This window comes from Xiphophorus maculatus, chromosome 7 (assembly GCF_002775205.1).
Source record: "Xiphophorus maculatus strain JP 163 A chromosome 7, X_maculatus-5.0-male, whole genome shotgun sequence".
NCBI lineage: Eukaryota > Metazoa > Chordata > Actinopteri > Cyprinodontiformes > Poeciliidae > Xiphophorus > Xiphophorus maculatus.
In genome coordinates this window covers 3,108,405-3,125,710 of record NC_036449.1, presented here as the reverse complement: position 1 = coordinate 3,125,710, position 17,306 = coordinate 3,108,405, and the positions used below count along the sequence as shown (strand labels likewise).

General features: G+C 42.4%; 2 protein-coding genes across 3 annotated transcripts; one reads left to right on the top strand and one right to left on the bottom strand.

Moving 5' to 3' along the window:
- Positions 1–51: 51 nt before the first annotated feature.
- Positions 52–6,453, bottom strand: LOC102224939 (ras-related protein Rab-5B-like). Of its 2 annotated transcripts, XM_005803800.3 has the most exons (6): positions 6,364–6,453; positions 3,230–3,522; positions 2,990–3,141; positions 2,757–2,879; positions 1,930–2,023; positions 52–1,813 (listed from the first exon to the last, which is right to left on the bottom strand). In XM_005803800.3, exons 2-6 carry the CDS (start codon positions 3,393–3,395, stop codon positions 1,698–1,700), a joined length of 651 nt encoding a protein of 216 aa, XP_005803857.1. In that variant the 5' UTR covers positions 3,396–3,522; positions 6,364–6,453; the 3' UTR covers positions 52–1,697. The 2 variants fall into 2 exon arrangements, with proteins under 2 accessions (XP_005803857.1, XP_023193000.1); XM_023337232.1 differs by lacking the exon at positions 6,364–6,453 and having other exon boundaries at positions 3,230–5,110.
- lcmt2 (leucine carboxyl methyltransferase 2) lies at positions 6,380–16,705 on the top strand. Its single transcript, XM_014470527.2, has 15 exons — positions 6,380–6,464; positions 8,539–8,800; positions 9,651–9,775; positions 10,198–10,279; positions 11,026–11,212; positions 11,292–11,448; positions 11,528–11,717; positions 13,115–13,222; positions 13,308–13,395; positions 13,471–13,689; positions 13,786–14,022; positions 14,198–14,295; positions 14,409–14,596; positions 15,738–15,873; positions 16,034–16,705. The coding sequence occupies exons 2-15, from the start codon at positions 8,696–8,698 to the stop codon at positions 16,217–16,219; spliced, it is 2,106 nt and encodes a 701-aa protein (XP_014326013.1). The 5' UTR covers positions 6,380–6,464; positions 8,539–8,695; the 3' UTR covers positions 16,220–16,705.
- Positions 16,706–17,306: the final 601 nt, after the last annotated feature.

The following is a 17,306-nucleotide window of genomic DNA, read 5'->3' as shown; positions in this document are numbered from 1 at the left end:
GAAAGGGTTTTTCAAGAAATTGAAAAGGGAAAATATTGCACTGGTCACCACTGTTGATTTAAATCAAATAGATTTATAACACTGATTAGAGTCCTTTGAACAATCCATTCCAGGTTTACAAGTGTGATCTGCTAAAGTCAACATACACTTTCATTAAAATAAGGACAATATATGACATACAGTGTCTTTGACAAGATCTCTTTACATCCATTCAAAGAGCCATTACAGTGTAGCTTAACAACAAGGCGCCATGTTGTTTTAAATACGAGCCAGTGTCAGGGAAGTGCTTTTCCTGCGCCCTGTCCACAAAAAAAAAGTCACACCAAGGAAAAAGAAAACTTGGAGTAGGCACTTCTGTTCTCGTGTTTTACCAACAAATTTTTTTTGTCCTGTTTTCTTCTGCGAGGTTTGACAGCTAACAAGCACGCCTAACTCGTTTCAAGAGCATTGTCTGAAAATAAGTTAATTCATAAAACCATCTAAGATCACCGTGACAAGAGACAAACGAGGGAAACATACCAGAAGACGGGCAGAAAAGATCCCACAGGGAAACGTGGGTTATTTTGAGCTTCATTTTAGATCTTTTCTGCTTTCCTCCACATAACTAAACAAACAACCCCAGGATATCGGTGATCTGAGGCGAGAATTTTTACATGCACAGAAGCAGACACCATGGTATTATCTGCAGTCAAATCACCTCTATTACTCAATGCAGCCCTTCAGTTGGTTTAAGAGATCTACTCACAGCAGGATTCTGGTATTTGATGCCAATCTGAACCCTTTGGATTTCCCCGCTGTTCACTGTGTTTAGTGCCCAACCTCCCCTCCACATCAAGGCCATAGTGTTGTGGTAAAGTTTCCCCTCTTTCTTTATCACTGCTCATGCACTGACTGCAGGGAGTTTCTCAACATTGCATCTTAAATACCTAAAATACAAACAGATTTAGCTTTGTGTGAGCTAACACGTTGGCCTCATGTAGTGAATTTAAGTTTCTACCTAGACTACAGGACATGACAGGCTGGAATATTACAGCCGGAAGGCAATGAAGTCTAAACCATCACACTAGAAATTTGACCAGGCTGACACACTTGAGAAATTGTGATATGGATCTTTTCAAGCATGACAGAAGGGTTACAGATCATTCCAGGACAGTGTTATGGGGCAGTATTCACAGCAGACTTCGATCAGTTCAAAATGAGACAAAGCAAGCTCCACAAAGAAGAAGAAAGCTCCCTTTTCTAATGGTTTCTGTCCACTCACAAGAATGTGCTGTTCAGTTTATGCAACAGGACAGTGGGTAAACTGATGCAAGGCAGAGAGAAACAGGATTTTCACAATTAGTGCTAAATACTACAACAGAACTGCCACTGCCTTGCACATTCCTTCGTTTTGCAATCCTCAATCTTGGTCTTCGCCTGTTATTTCCAAAAGTAAAATCTCCAAGTCTGGTGGGCAAACTCAAGTGCCCGCCCTTAATTCAATTGGCACCATTCTTCTTCTGTCTTAACCGTTCCTTTGAGTTTCTGTCTGCTTGGGCTGGAGGATGGACGCAACGCACAGAGGGGAGCGGACGTCAGGTTTCCCAACATCAGGCTCACCCCTGGATGTTGCTGCAACACGACGTGGCGGAGTCAGGACTGTGGTGGAGGGGAGAATGGATGGGGGAGTTGATACGCAGCGGGGTGGTTCAGGAGCTTTAGTTCCCACCGCAGCAGGCTCGGGTGGAGTGGGCATCTGGATCCTGGAGGTTCACTCCCCGATGTCGTGCTGCGTGTGTTGGGTTCTGCGTGTCTGTTTTTGGCATCTTTTTTGCTACAGCAGAGTAAACGAGAGTTGTAATTAGATTAGCAAATTACAACACATATTCCAGGTTATTAATTCATTTACAAAAGAGCTAAATGTGTTGAATCTGATACAAGGTGTCTCACCAATAGCCAAGAAAAGCTCGTTGACGTTCATGGCTGTCTTGGCAGACGTCTCCATGAACAGCAGACCGGTGTCCTCAGCATATGTCTGGGCTTCCTTCGTAACACAGAGAAGGACAAGAAGACAATTGTCCTTCTCATTGGAGGGGTTTAATGAATTGGATGTTGTTTTGAACGGCCTTACCAGGGGTGGACTGCTCTAGCAATACAACCATTCTACCATAAACTAGTGATACACAGAGGTTTGAAGAGTTCATCCCCCCCTTCAAAAATATTCACACCTCATAAGCTTTCCATCATTTAGTCATGGTACAGCTAAAACTTTAGTGGGTCTTGGTCTTGTGTATGGGCTTAAAACTTTAGTCGGGCCCTGTACACTGAATACAAGACCCTGGTTTCCAGGGATATCCTTCTATTATTCAACAGGACAATGTAAAACCCCACTCTGCACACTGGCTGAAGTAGGAAGTAGCAGGACAAGTAATGGACTGTCCCTACTGTGACCTCTCCCAAAAGAGAAGGTGTAAAGCAGTTGTCTCAAACTAGGGCCAGGGTCCTGCAACTTTTAGATCCGTCTCTGCTTCAGCACACCTGGCTCCGATATTAGCTCATCACAGAGTTCTGTAGAGCTTGACTACATGCTGTTGAGGCAGTTTAGCCATTGAAATCAAGTGTGTAGGACAAAGGACACGTCTATAAAATTGCAGGACTGTGGCCCTCAAGGAATGCAGTTGGAGATCACTGGTGTAGAGGATTAAGAATTTTTGTCAATTTCTTCCTAAACTATGGATATAGAGAGAATAAAATTGGGGGAAAAAAACAAGTAGTACCTCATATTCTACCAGTCTTTTCTCAGCAAGGTCGGCCTTGTTTCCAGCCAGAGCGATAACAATGTTTGGACTGGCCTGCCTCTGCAGCTCCTTCACCCAGGCCTTAGCTCTCTCAAAGGTCTCCTGCAACCACATAATCAGAGGTAAAATAATGATCTTCTCACAAGACTGTATAATTAAACCCATTCTACTTAAACTAACTCATAAATAATGTGTTCTTTGTCTTCATGTACCGGTTTAGTGATATCAAAGACGACGATGGCAGCCTGAGCTCCGCGGTAGTACATGGGGGCCAGGCTGTGGTATCGCTCCTGTCCTGCTGTGTCCCAGATCTCAAACTTCACTGTGGTGTCGTCTAAACACACCGACTGAGCCAAGAACGCAGCTGGAGAAACACGGATGGAAGAGCAACAAGTTAACATCGAAGTATTCTCATACGGAACGATCACCTGGTCAGCACCACTGCGTCTCACCTCCTATAGTCGTCTCCTGGAACTCGTCGAACTGTCCCTTGACGAAGCGTAGTACCAGGCTGGACTTGCCCACAGCCATGTCCCCCAGCAGCACCAGCTTGAACTGGCAGATCTTGGTCTGTGGTAGCGAGCCGTTGGATCGGCTGCCGCTCCCCCTGGAGCTCATACCGACCTGTGCAGGAGACGGCTGGGCCTCCTCCCTGGAACGCTGCTCTAACAGTGACCCGAGTGGCCTCCCAAGTAGACACTCGTTACTGGGGCTGGCTTGATCTTTGTGCTCTTCTGGTGTTTTTCTTTGCGCAAAAGGAAAAACTTTAACTTTTGTGAAGTTAATTCCAACAACAGGTTCCATACTTAGTAATATCTATGGTTTTACTCCCCACTGGTCTAAATTAGAAGATCAATGTGAAGTTTTAGTTTGTACAGTCTACCTCCAAACTGACTCTGTGCAGAAAGAAACCTGTAGATATTTAACTGAGTCGAAGTAACACAACAGCTCATGTTGGAACGCTTTTCAAAGAAATCTGAAGAAATGTTAACAAAACACAATGTCAGTTTTGAGGGGAAGTGACTATAAAACCCAGGGAGAAAACACAACCTTTGTCTAATGTGACTAGAAACATTATAAAGATAAAAGACGTATGTAATCACTATGTTATATCAATACAAATATTTTTTAGCTAAAGACAAACCTCCCACCTCAACTTATGGCACACAAGGAAAGATTGAGTCCCTGATGCAACAGCTTCTAGATCCCCCTTCAACAGGAATATTTCTTTAGACGTCCAGCCACAGGGTTTCTTTTCCTTGTTATTGACAGGTTGTTGTTGTGTTTGCACTATTTGTTCTCATCATTGCCCTGTTTGGGTCAAGGTGGAGCCGTCACAAATGGATTCATATTTGACACAGGAAATTTTGTTGGCGAAGCAGTTCATGGTCACGTCAATGACTACAAGATGGCCAGGTCCCCATGGCAGCAAGCCATCACCTTCCTTCACATTTGGTTACGACGCTACAGTTCCTCCCTCACTGACTCTTTGGTCTTTCCTATGCAAAAGACACTGTTCCAAAATCCCATGGTTTGGTTAGATTCAATCATAGACTGGTAAAAATCAGCCCCTTGTTCTACGCTTTGCTTCGTTCAGAGCACTGAAGGGAGGGGAGAATTTGGCAGAATTGCATAGAAAGGCAGTGGCTCGGCTAATATATATTCTCAAACCTATGTAGAGCTGTTGGACTCTTTGGAGAGACAAATCAATTCTCTAGGTAGCGTTCCACAACAAGGCAGCCTTTAGTTTTCCTGTCATGAGCTTCTCTGATTAGCACACACTCTGACTGAACTCAATGGACTGGTAGTTATCCTGAACATATCTGACTTTTGAATCATCCGTATTTCTGCAGCAACATGGACTCTACTATTTGAAAATGGTCCCTATAGCCTACAGGTGTAAAACTCCAATCCTTGACAGTCAGTGTCCTGCAACTTTTACACATGGTTCTGCTGCAATACCCCTGAATCAAAGAATTAGGTCATTGGCAGGACTCTGGAGAAATTGTCTACATACTGAGGAGGTAATTCAGCCATTTGATTTCCATGTGTTGGACCAGTGGCACATCTGAAAATGCAAGGCAGCGGCCCTTGAAGACTGGAGTTTGACACGCCTGTTATAGCCATTATCACAAGGAGCAACATTTACTTGTGTAAGATCAGTCCTGAGCTCTTCCTACTTCACCGCGAGGTCAACACCTCACGTTGAATCCCCCTGAGCAGCAAACCAACAAAACATCTGCTTTTATGAAAGTGTTAAAGGGGCAGCATTATGTAAAATTGACACCTGGGTGTTGCCTTGATTTTCTCATGCATGTTTGAAAAATCCTTGAATCTGCCATGGCAACCATTCTGCCATGGGAGAAATTAAAATTTACTGATTGATTGATTCAGCTTTGCAAAACACCTGGTTGGACCTAGCTCCGCCTTTGAGGCGCAGACCAGGCCCAGCGGCATAGGCGGGCATTGGGGGGCATTGCCCGCCCACAGATTCACCCCCCCCCCCCCCCCCCCCTGTTAAACTCGTCTGGAGTCGGGGCTGGTGCAGACCCTCCGTAGAGCTGCAGTATCCAAGCTTCCGACTCAGAGAAGCCCTCACTCACAACTCCCCCACTTAACTCCTTCAGACTAGCCAGCAGCAATTAGCAAATACTGCTAAATGCTGATGGATACTGATGGAACTGTGCATCTGCTGAGCTCATTACATGTGCTACTGCTCAGTGCAGCGCTGGTAAAAACGTTGTTAAAGGGTTAACAGAGGAGCCATGTTGTGATGACTTCCTGAAGGTGGAGTTTCAGAAAGAGCAGGAGTTTTTAAAGAGACAGAGGCCAAATTTCAAGGTGTTAAATTAACAAGTCAAACACCTTTAAGTCATATCTGATGTACTGTATACACCATTTTATAAAAACTGAAGTAGTTAATTGATAGTGCTATAAAATGGCACTATGTGCCTGGAAAATGCACATAGTGCCATTTTATAGCACATAGTAAATCTTATGTTACTGATTATATAAAAACTTTTTTAGATCATATCTTTCAAGTGAAAGGTGATGTTTTACCAGGACTATCCTCTATGACAGTAACACTCCCCTCCTGCTAGGCACCCAAAGACAAGCAACACAAACTAAAAATGCAGGACTGTGAGAAATTCGCAGCGCGAAGATAAGACAATTTCAGATCGATGTTCTCACATGTCCTGTCAGACAACAGAGGTCTGAATCAGATCAACCCTGAGATCTGCAGAACGGAGGGTGAAGGTCTCAGCGCGGGTTCAGATGCTGCAGCCTCTGCGTCTAATCGACACAATGAGGAGAAGGAGTGTTGGTTGGGCGCCAGTGGGGCTCCATCACTCCATGACTCCAGCTCTCTGGTTCTCTGAGCGGATCGTTACGACACGCTACGGTTCCTCCCTCACTGAACCTTATCTTGTCTCACGCTGTGAGCTAACGACACACACCGCCGGGTCCAGCCGAGACACCACTCAGTCTACAGACCTTCGTACTTCGACGCTGGACTAGAAACAGAGATTCTCTCTCCTACCGACACGGCGTGTTCTTACTGACGGTCCAGCGACAGGATATTTACCGTGTTGGAGCGGCAGCAGGTGTCCCAGGCTTTTCTGGTGGAGCTATCAGCTGCTGCTATAAGACAAATGTTAACACTTCCTGTAATCTGGCGCAGGCGCGGTGAGTGCCGCATTGTCAAACTGGCATGAAGGGAAATGAAAACAAGAAGTGTTATCTACTCGGTTTATTGAGCTATTGAGCAAAAACTAAGGACGTACAGAATAAGTCAAGCATGAACACAATGCGTTCATAATAAATGCAACTGAAATTAATTATTCTTTAATAAGAAGTAAATGCAGTGGCTGTCTGTAATAGAAAAGACGCGTTGAAAAGGGGGTTTGTTTAAAAATAATAAAGATGGCGGATTGAAATGATATTTTCCAAGAAATTCCATCTTTGCACTTATTGGGAAATATTTGAATATTTGAAAGTCGGAATTTTAAAGATAAACATTCCTGTCAAGCTTTCTAGTTATCTTTACCAAAATATCAATCAATCAATCAATCAATCAATCAATCAATCAATCAATCAATCAATCAATCAATCTTTATTTCAGACACAAAAGAGGTCCATAGTAAAACAAAAAGAAAAGAAAAAAAAATATGAAAAGCGACGTAGAAATATTATTTTTAGTCATCACTATTGCCCTTTGTGGAAAAATTTTAATTTTAGAGATGATCGGCACGTTTCACAAAAAGCATGAGAGCATAGTGGTGCTCAATGGAAGAAAAGAAAAAAAACAAAGAACTCATGATTCCTCACTGGGAGTCAGCATGAGGTTAACATAGTTTCTGCCAAAGTAAAATGTTTTGAATGACACAAAGTATTCATCTTTTAATAATCTTGCTTTTTATTGCTTTCCTTTTAATTTCCTTGCATCACTAATGTCCACCAGCCTTTACTCAAAAGCAAAACTGGGATCACCCAAACCTGCATTTAATTGATTCATTAAATTTGGCTTGTTTTTAAAGAAAGACTGACAAGTGCTTGTATGTTTTGTCTGTTTTAAAACGTTGTCTATGTATTCTATGTTGTTTTGTATGTTTGAAATTTCTGGCTGCAAAACAAATTTCCCCCTTGGAAGACAATAAGGGAATTGAACTGAAGTGAACTGAACGGTTCTTGTCTCTGTGAATAGGCAAGAAAATAAAAAAGTGTCAGTCGCACCATAAAATGTTCAGGCTGTGTGCGGTTCTTCTAATAAGGCAAACCTACACACGCGTTTTTACAATTTGGGTCCATCTGGTCAGTCCTCTCCAGACCAGAACTGATCAAGAAGAGAAACTATTTAAGGCGTGTTTCTGTTAAGCGAAAACGAAACTGTTTCTCCTTGAACTTTATCTCATAATTGCTGTGCGTTATGACTAGAAGGTTATATAAATTACCTCTGCTGACATTAAAATAGTTCCCAGATTTACTCCTCCTCAGTCTGCCACTTACAGGGTATTGCCAAATATGCGTAAAAGAACTAAATATGAAATCTGTAAGCAATAAAACAAGAACTTATCAATGTTTCACCAGGAGCTTTTTTCAATGTCTTTTTTTAGAGTCACTCAGAATCCTATGCAAATGTCTAACTGTAGCAGGCTTTAGGAGTATTTTACAAATGTTTGGCTAAATAGATCTTAATAGGAGCTCAGATAGGATTACAATGTGGCATTCTAAAGGCACAAACATTAACTTCTACTTTCTTTGCATTCTGAGACCATGTCAAATCCCATCAAACCAACATTAACAGATGTTCAACAAATTAAGCTTGGTGAATTCCAAAAAGGAAGTGCAAAGAAAAGATATCAGCCAAATGCCTTGTTTCTTTCAGTCCTTAAATCGCTTAAACCTAAAATCTTAAAACCATCATTTTCATTGATCATAACGAGCAAGGATCATATCTCCAGTTCCTATGTTCATCTCTCTAACCTTACAGTACAGCAAGACAGAGATTTTAAAAAGGAGTGTCAACCTCTTCCAAAGGGAGGGAATTTAGCTTTTCTTGCAGTTTCTCTTTTTTTAAATTTGGTTTTAAACGTTTTTCTTTTCAAGATTAGATTGTAAAATAAGATTACGTTTCTTAATCTAATTCTTTTAGTTTAATGTTCTCACTTTCCCCTGTAAAGAAAATTTGAATCGCTTTGTATAAATGTATGGTGATGCTGCTATTGAGCAGCAAAGATTGACGCGATCTTTCCACCTCCAGGCCGCTGGAGGGCGACCGAGAACCACATGAGAAGGAAGTCGGAAGTTTGCCTCACGTGGCGGATGTTTGTATTATTTTTGATGGAGTGCTCAGATGAAAGAGCCAGAACTTTAACGTCAAAAGATCCCTATCAGATTGCACTTTATTTTATCTGGTGATGTGGTCCAGAGAAATAGAAGAAGAAGACGTTTGCAGTGGAAAGCTCGATGGCGTCGTGGCAACAAGAGCCAGAAAGAAGCAGAGAAAGGGCAGCGATACGGCGGCAAGTTCAGCTTCTCTATACACAGAAAAAAGCCTGTCTGTAAATGTACTCTGTGTAACTTATCTGTGGCACAGTTCGTAAGAAATACTGCACATTAAATATCACTACAGTGTCATGTGTCTCTTCATAAAGGCTCCACGAGGGAGAGTTTTCTCACGGTCTTCCTCCTCTCACTGAGATTTAGTTAGTCAGCGTTTAATGTGAAGCTAAAGAACTGAATAACCAAACTCCATTTTATATTAAACGTCTCTGGAACAGCAGGTTGACTGGTGAGTCCTAGAGTAGGACATAATATTGTATACACACTTTGTGGGTCCCTCCATGCAAAAAAAAAAAAAAAAGAAAGAAAGAAAGCAGAGTATATTTAATATTAATATTGTAAAGAAAATGTACATATATTATACATATAAGGTGTTTTGTACAGTGTACAAAAATGTACACAACAATAAAAATATGCTCCACAAAATTTGGACAATCAGTTAGGAAACTCATCTGTGAGTAGAATGGGAGGCAGAGCTGTCTGAATAACTAAAGTAAGCTGAAGGGAAATCTTTCGAAATGCTAAACTTTTATTTTGAAATGCAGTACTGCAGGGACACTATCAACCAATAATGCCTAGTAATTGAATGACTTCCAATCATGTAATAACTCTGGCCATTTTTAATGTAAAACACTACAACTGGCAAATGAATTGAATGTGATACAAGTCTTTGAGCCGGTATAGCAATGACAGTTTTCCAATAGTGTAAACTATTGTACTATTCCAGTACAGTATAAATACATTTCAAAATAAAATACTTTCCAGAACAGATCATTCTTCTGATGGCAGCGGTTTATTTTCCCGCCTCAGGTGCAGGGAACCAACGACAGCAGCGTGGTGAGCAAGGCTTCGGCTGCCGCGCAGGGATACTTCAGGGACCCTTTCATCCAGCACTTTGTGTGTAAAGTATCTCGAAGAGCCCCGCTTATCAACAGGTGAGAAGATGTCTGAGCCTCCTCACAGGTGAACCAGCCGGATCATCGCGGTGCTGCTGTCAGTCGGCCTTTAATGCATGTTTGCCATCAGGCAAGAGATCCAGAGCAATAAAAACCAGGACAAATCGCCTAAAAAACAGTTTTTACCCGATGGCAATCATGGCACTAAATTCAAAGGCATAAGAACTTCAGCTCTTGACACCACTTTGTTAAAAATGTAAATTCTGTTGCGGCACCTCCAGGCGCTGCAACCATCTTCTGATGTCTATTTATTCTCATTTTGTACTATTCATTTCTTTATCTTTGTATACTACGTATATACACATAACCTGCATCTTAACTCGAGTCGAGCAAATCTCAATCTCGTAATCTGTTGATGACAATGACAAATAAATCTTATCTTATCTTATCTTATGTTTTAGGGGCTACTTTGTGCGCTGGAGAGCTGTGGACCACTGTGTGAGGCGTTTCCTTCTCATCACTGCGAAATGTCCAAAGAGACAGGTGAGTTCTGTTGAGTTCGTTTTCATACAACCAATAAATAAAACCATTTCAAATGAAATGTTATATCAAGTCCCTCCTCATAAATGGACATCAGGGTGTACTCGCATCATTAAAAAGTCTTAAATGAATGTATCTAAAATTAAGACCTTAAATTGTTTAGCTTGATAGCAAGCAAGTATCAGCAGCAAGTAACAGATTCTAGTACTTGCTAGCTAAGTAGTTAGCTACTTGTACTTGCTACCTAGGTAGCATATGGTCAAAAAATACTAAGTGTATTTTTTTATTACCAATATTAATACTTGATAGCTAACTAGCAAGTATTATTAGTGAGTAATACTGTTAGTACTTGCTAACTAGCTGGCTAACAATTATTAGTATTATTTATATCAGTGACAGATGCAAAGAATTTATCTAGCTAGCTTTTTTGCCTCCATCATGAATAAGCGTAAATTTATTAATAGTTGACTGGATGATGTTTGTCTTTGCAACCAGCCCACATTTGTTGCCAACCTGTAGATTTATTCTGTACAATAAATCTTGGGACTACTGACCTTAAAGCTATATACCAATTTCTTTTGAACATTTCTGCCATGATAATGGTCTTAAAAAGTATTACATTGGAGTTGGTGAAAACTGTCTAAATCCCACCATTGGACAGTTGATCAAATCGATAACAGCAACAATCCCTCATGCTCTTCTTCATTTCCTGCATTCTTCTTTGTGTTTCTTGTGTTCCGCTGCTGCAGGTTCTGTCGCTGGGCGCCGGCTTCGACTCTCTGTATTTCCGCCTCTGTGCAGACGGAGCTCTGGACGGAACCGCCGTGTTTGAGGTGGATTTTCCTGATGTGGCTCGGCGCAAAGCTGCTCTGGTCACTTCTAATGCAACACTGAGAGGGATGTTGGACCCCTGCCTGTCTCCGATTCCTCAACCAGGTTCCTGATGCCTAAAATGACAGAGTAGCTGTCTAAATATAGCTTCACTTTTATTCTACAATCACATATCTGTTCTCAGGGCCTGTTTACATGTGCAGCAGCCAGTACCGCCTGTTAGGGGTGGATGTTAGGGAGGAATCTCAGACGGAGGAGGCTCTGAGTGCAGCTGGTCTGGACTGGGCCGCTCCCACCCTGATCCTCTCTGAAGTGGTGCTCACCTACATGGAAACCCAACGGTACAGCAGAGACGGTGACAGAGTGGTGTCCATCGCACTGTAAGGCTTTAAAAGCTGCGGTCCGCTGTGTGCCTCGCAGGTCAGACGCCGTGATCGGCTGGGCAGCAAAGCGCCTACCATGGTCCCTCTTCGTGATGTACGAGCAGATCCGTCCCGACGATCCCTTTGGCCGCGTCATGCAGGACCATTTCTTGAAGCTCAATTCAACTCTGCACGCCCTGCAGCAGTACCCAGATCTGTCGGCACAGAGGCAAAGGTTCCTGGACAAGGTCAGTACACACAACGTTTACTTTTGTCGTTTACCTTCGCAAACTTTGATTTATTTTTTGTGATAGACCATCAGAAAGTTGAAACCTCACTGGAGCAGGAAGGAGTATGGCACAGCTGCAAACCTACCAAGTCATGCTTGCTTAAATTATGCAAGCATGACTTAAGATATAGTCATATTTCTATATTTCTTCTATATGTGAATTGTGAATTTAAATTGTCCTACCAGCTCTGACCTATAATTAAGGTCAGCTAATGTTTCAATATTTCCTCCATATTTCCTAGCATTAAATTAATAATTAAGTTTTACATTAAGTACAAATCAGTGTGTCCTCGCATCCTTAAGATTTCTTAAATTCATGTATCTAAAATTAAGGCATTAAAATATCTTGAATTTATTTTTTAAAAATTTAAATTGACTTGTCATATGTTAATTAGAGGTCTTAAATTTTATCTTGGCAGGACAATGTAATCTCAGAGATTTTATGTATTTTTTTTCTCGTGGGACTTTTCTGCCTCTTAAAGGTTTTACTAGCCTGCAGACAGGCCAATAAAACTTTGCAAGTTTTACACCCAGCAGTTCTGCGACTCAAGATGGTTGGGGCTACTGCTAACTGGCTATTGACATACCCTTGCTAGCTATCTAGCAAGCTAGCCGTTTGCATCTATCATTGGTAGGTGCAAATTTATCGTTAGTTGGCAGGACAACGTTTGTCCATTTCTGTGAAAATGTACGCTTTGATTTCCATTCATTCTGGTCTTAAAACTTCTGAAAGGGGTGAGTGGGTGAAACCTGCAGAAACTTTTGTTTAGCTTGTTAAATAATTCGTTAATCACATGCTGTGCAACAAACATCAAGTGAGTCATTAGAAATACATTCAGTACTCTGTTAGAATGAACCGAAGACAAGCTCAGGCAGCATTAGCATTTCAAAAGATGTCAAAAACACCATCAGAGTAAATAAATGGCTCAATGGCAGTTTAGCTGAATTGTTAAGGACCCTTTAGACATTAACCAAAAGTAATCAGTAGTCCTACTTTAGGATGTTAAATAGTTTTATACGCAAACTTTTCAGAAATAACTAAACTCCACTGTAGAATTCTGATCATCAAATGCAGAAGTGGCATAACAGATAAATAGACATAAAAACAGAAGCCAGCAGTAAAATTAACAACCCTCAACAAACCGATCCAAACAAGCTGAATGTCAAGCATCTCACTGCTGAATTTGGTAAATCCATATTAAGTGTTCATGGAGTTTTGGAGCAGACCGTTCCAGCACTTTTACAACAGCGCCACCGGTGGCTGGATGAATGAACTGGTTATAGGCTTGGTAAAGTTGGCTAAACAGCATGTATGTTCTTCTTAATGAGCACTGTGTGTGTGCTTGTTGTCCTCAGGGCTGGGAGCGGTGTGTGTGTGTGGACATGAATACATTCTACTTGGGGCTGGTCCCCCAGGAGGAGCGGGACAGAATAGAAACCCTGGAGCCGTTCGACGAGCACGAGGTTAGCAGGACTCCTCCGTCAGACTGAAGCTCTCTTCTGGTAAAAGCCAACCCGACCCTTCCAAAGTCTTCCTGTCCTCCCTCAGGAATGGCACCAAAAGTGTTCCCACTACTTCATCCTGACCGCATCTCGAGGCGCTCTGATGGAGCAGGCTCTGCTCAGTCAGGCCTCAGGTAGTGAAACCTTTCTGCCTCAGCCTCTGCGTCTTTCTGTAAACCCTCTAACTGAGCCCATCTGACCGTCTCCAGTACCGTCCGTCAGTCCGAGCTGGGGCTCCACACAGCTGAAGGCGAGCACAGTTCCGGTGTGTTTGGAAGGCTTGGGGTTGGCCTCTACCTGGATGAGGTTAGAGGGGCTGCTGCTGACTGGAGGGTCCAGCAGAGGAGGCAGGGTGACGCAGCCCAGATCCCTGGTCAGGGATCAGAACGGCTGGAGGTCCACCAGCGTCGAAGCATCAGCAGATCTGGGTCAGATCAATGTTTCCTCCACATTCTACAGATTTTGCTAAACTTGCCTATGATTGACGTCAGAGGTTTTGAAAATGTTTTCTTCATTTACTCTAGGCGTGCGGCTCTATCACACGGTTACCCCCCTTCCAAGAGGAGGAGGAGCGGTGGTGTACGGCGGACGCTCCTCACCGCTCCGACCCAACTCCGACCTGTTTAAACTGACCTTTGACCTGTCCGCTGCCAAGGCACCGCGTCCAGACGCAGAGAAGGTTCAGGTGGAGCCAATGGACTGTACGGGGAATCCTCCCCCACCAAGATTTAGACACACTGCCACAGTGGTCCGGCACAAAGGTGAGCCGAGACCAAACCAGCGGTCCGTCAATTTTGACCGTCAGTCTGTCGGTGTTGACCCTCAGTCCTCCAGAACCAACTGGACTTCTCTTGATGACTTGAAAACGTTTCACTTCTCATCTCATTCAAACGTCTTCTTGTCCCAAGCTCAATCCTTGTTTCCTTTTCATGGTAGGCAGACACTTCCTGTTTGTGTTTGGTGGAAAGAACCAATCAGCTTGTGCTCTGGGTGACAGCAGCTTCCTGAGTCTGGACCAGCAGCACTGGACTGAGGTCAGTTTTTATCTGAATTTCCCATAAACTCACACGTCTGCGCTCTCTGCTCTGTTTCTAAGCTTCTGGAGGTTAATTCAGGGAACTTCGTTTCGTTTCATTATGATCCACAGTTTCCAGTAGGGGGCGATGTACCAGCGGCTCGCCATTCACACTCTGCTTGTTCATATCTCGGCTCCGTTGTTGTGTTTGGAGGTCTGAGCCGAGAGGGTGAACCTCTGGGTGATCTGAGCCTCCTGACGCCGACAGAACGAGGCTTCGATTGGATCAGAGTAGCTGTACATCCACCTCCTGTTCCCAGGTCAGTGGTTTTCCTCTGAACTGTTTCAATTTGATTCTAGAAACAATAAATGTGCCAAATTTCTATAGACCCGTCGCATGTTATTGTGTACATCTGGAAATTTTGTGCGTGGGCACATCGATGAAGGGCAAAAACACGATTCTTTTACTTGTCATCTATAGCCAGCCGCGCTGCTGCAATAGAACAATTCCATTAACAAAATGAAACCTGGAGATGGAAGTGTTATTAACTTCATGCAGTGTGCCACAGCAAAAGAAACACAGAAAACCTGTTGAAGAGCTCAAAACCACTCATTCTCTATGTATCTGCTAAGCTACACATAGCAACTGACTAACAGCAGCTCCATTAGGGTATCAGGATACAAAGCCAAAAAACACACAGACATTTCCAACACAAACAGAACATTCAGTCCATTAGTTTTATGTTTTCAGGCTTGATGTTTATTTTGCGTATTAATAAGTGATCGTCTGAACACAAGTGGTTGATTAGCTCATTTAAATTCCTGCTCTATTAATGTTCTGTCAGAAAGTTGGTGTGTGTGTCGTCTTATTTTTTTTAACTGAATCAAACAGACAGAATTCTGCAGCACATCTACATGTTAAGGTTGTCAAAGTCAAGCTAGCATAACTGACTTACTCCCATGTCACTATTTTGTTTTGTAAATTAAAACTTTAGTCAGACTTGAGAAATGTGATACTTTTGGACCTTGTGATCTAGTTGTTGTGGGGTTGACAATTAGTAGCAAAGCACTGTGTCCCTTTTTCTGTTATATATCAGGCATATATTTAAGATTTAGCGCGTTATGTTGACAACTTGACAGGTAAACCCAGTGTTAGCCATCGGTAGCTAGCAGGTTTTTTTCCCCCTCCAGCAAGAAGATGGTGGGCAGGATCTTGTACGTGTGACGTCACATTGCAGCGTGTCTATAGCGCTTCAGTCACACCGACCTCTCAAAACACTTTACACTGTTGCAGCATTCACCCAGTCACTCTCAGAACCAGATTGGTAGGCAACACTTCCACATGTGGAGGAGGAGGAAGCTGGAATTGAACTTGTAACTTCCAGATTCCAAGGCGACAACTCTTCCCATTGATCAACAGTTGCCTCAAAATGAGCTCCATTGTTCCTGTGTTTGTTTCAGGTATTCTCACTGCGCGCATGTGTTTGGTGATAAGCTGATTGCGGTGGGCGGAGCCTGGATGCATTCAGATGGCGTTCCTGGCGTCGTCATCATCAGCCTCAGCACATACAGCAGCATGGAGTTCAGACTGGACACGGTCAGCTTTCATACACAGTACACCCCCCTTTGGAGGAGTTTTCACACCTGATAGTCCGGTGTGAAAACCTTTTGATGTTCTGTTCTGTATAACATAGCAGGGTGTACTTTCTTTGACAGATGTTTTAGTGTAAATGTCTGATTCCGATGTGTGTGTGCAGAGCTCCGTGCCCTGGCCTCTGATGCTCCACTCCTTCTGCTCTGAGCTGACAGACTCAGAAGAACTGGCTCTGCTCCTGATTGGAGGAGGCGGGAACTGTTTCTCCTTCGGGACTCATCTGAACCCTCAGCCCATCTCTGTGTGTCTGCAGCCTATCTTTGACTACCTGCAGCCTCCTGGGCTTTAAATCCGGATATGTTCATCGCTGGTTTTTCTGGGACAAAACAAGATCTTTTTTCTGAGTTGTGATATATTTATATGTATGCAATATTAGGTATTTTCAATAAGGTCAAATAAATAAACCAAGCATTCAAATTCACATGATTTTATGGGTGTTTCAGCTGAGCTCAGAGCTGAGTCCCTGAGTGATGCAGGAAACTAACAATTTCTATCTTGGTCTATAAAAATCAGTTCAAATGTTGTTCTGTTAGTTGTACAGATAAAATTGAGGCAAACTGACCTACCAACAGAAAATAAGCTCTGCTGTGATTGGTCAGATCGAGTTTTGTATGTACATCAGTAACTGCGTTTCCATTAAAAATGTCTGCGAAAGTTTGTCAATATTCCTTAAATGTCTAAAAAGCACAATTTCACAATTGCGGTGCTTCCATCAAATAAGAAACGCAATTAAAATCACACGTGAATACGTTTTTTAACGTGATTAATCATTAAAAATGTGTGGCGCCAGTCGGCTTTTTTTTTTTTTGCCATCATACCAATTCCTGTTTTCTTCTTCGTGGTTTGTGCAGTGGCAACATCCGGTTGTTGATCATGTAATTATTGCGATGCAGAAAAAAAAGTGTTTCATTAGTTTTGCGAAATAAACCGATATCATTGCAGCTAAAAAACCCTCAGGTCATCCTAATGGCAGAACTTTCTAATTGAAAAAACGTGATTCTTTTTTCAAAATTTGTTTCCTTTAAGCAAATTTATGTCCCAAATGTCAAATTACGCAATTATATGGTCAATGGAACCTCAGCTAGTGACAATATTTTACTGCTACACCTTGGCCTCGTTGAAAAACTCTTTAACATTGTGGTAGCACTGCAGCCACGAACCTCAATGAATTTTATTGGTATAGTAAGGGATGATGACTGAGAGGTGGAAGAAAAAGGAGTTAAGTATTTTTACAAATAAAATGATGTCTTTCAAATGGACTTGGGCTCAGAGTGTTCATTATTTCAACTTCCTTCATTGAACATTTTAACATACAGTAAATGTATTATCCTTGAAGGGATAAAAGGCAGTGGAGTAAGCATTACTGTATGGAAACA

Coding starts and splice junctions, on each gene's coding strand:
- lcmt2 (XM_014470527.2), top strand. CDS start 8,696: ATGTGGTCCAGAGAAATAGAAGAAGAAGACGTTTGCAGTGGAAAGCTC. Junction 13,690..13,785: donor CGAAGCATCAGCAGATCTGG/GTCAGATCAATG, acceptor CATTTACTCTAG/GCGTGCGGCTCTATCACACG. Junction 14,023..14,197: donor CACAGTGGTCCGGCACAAAG/GTGAGCCGAGAC, acceptor TTTTCATGGTAG/GCAGACACTTCCTGTTTGTG.
- LOC102224939 (XM_023337232.1), bottom strand. CDS start 3,581: ATGGAACCTGTTGTTGGAATTAACTTCACAAAAGTTAAAGTTTTTCCT. Junction 3,142..3,229: donor CCAGGAGACGACTATAGGAG/GTGAGACGCAGT, acceptor GTGTTTCTCCAG/CTGCGTTCTTGGCTCAGTCG. Junction 2,024..2,756: donor AAAGACTGGTAGAATATGAG/GTACTACTTGTT, acceptor TGTGTTACGAAG/GAAGCCCAGACATATGCTGA.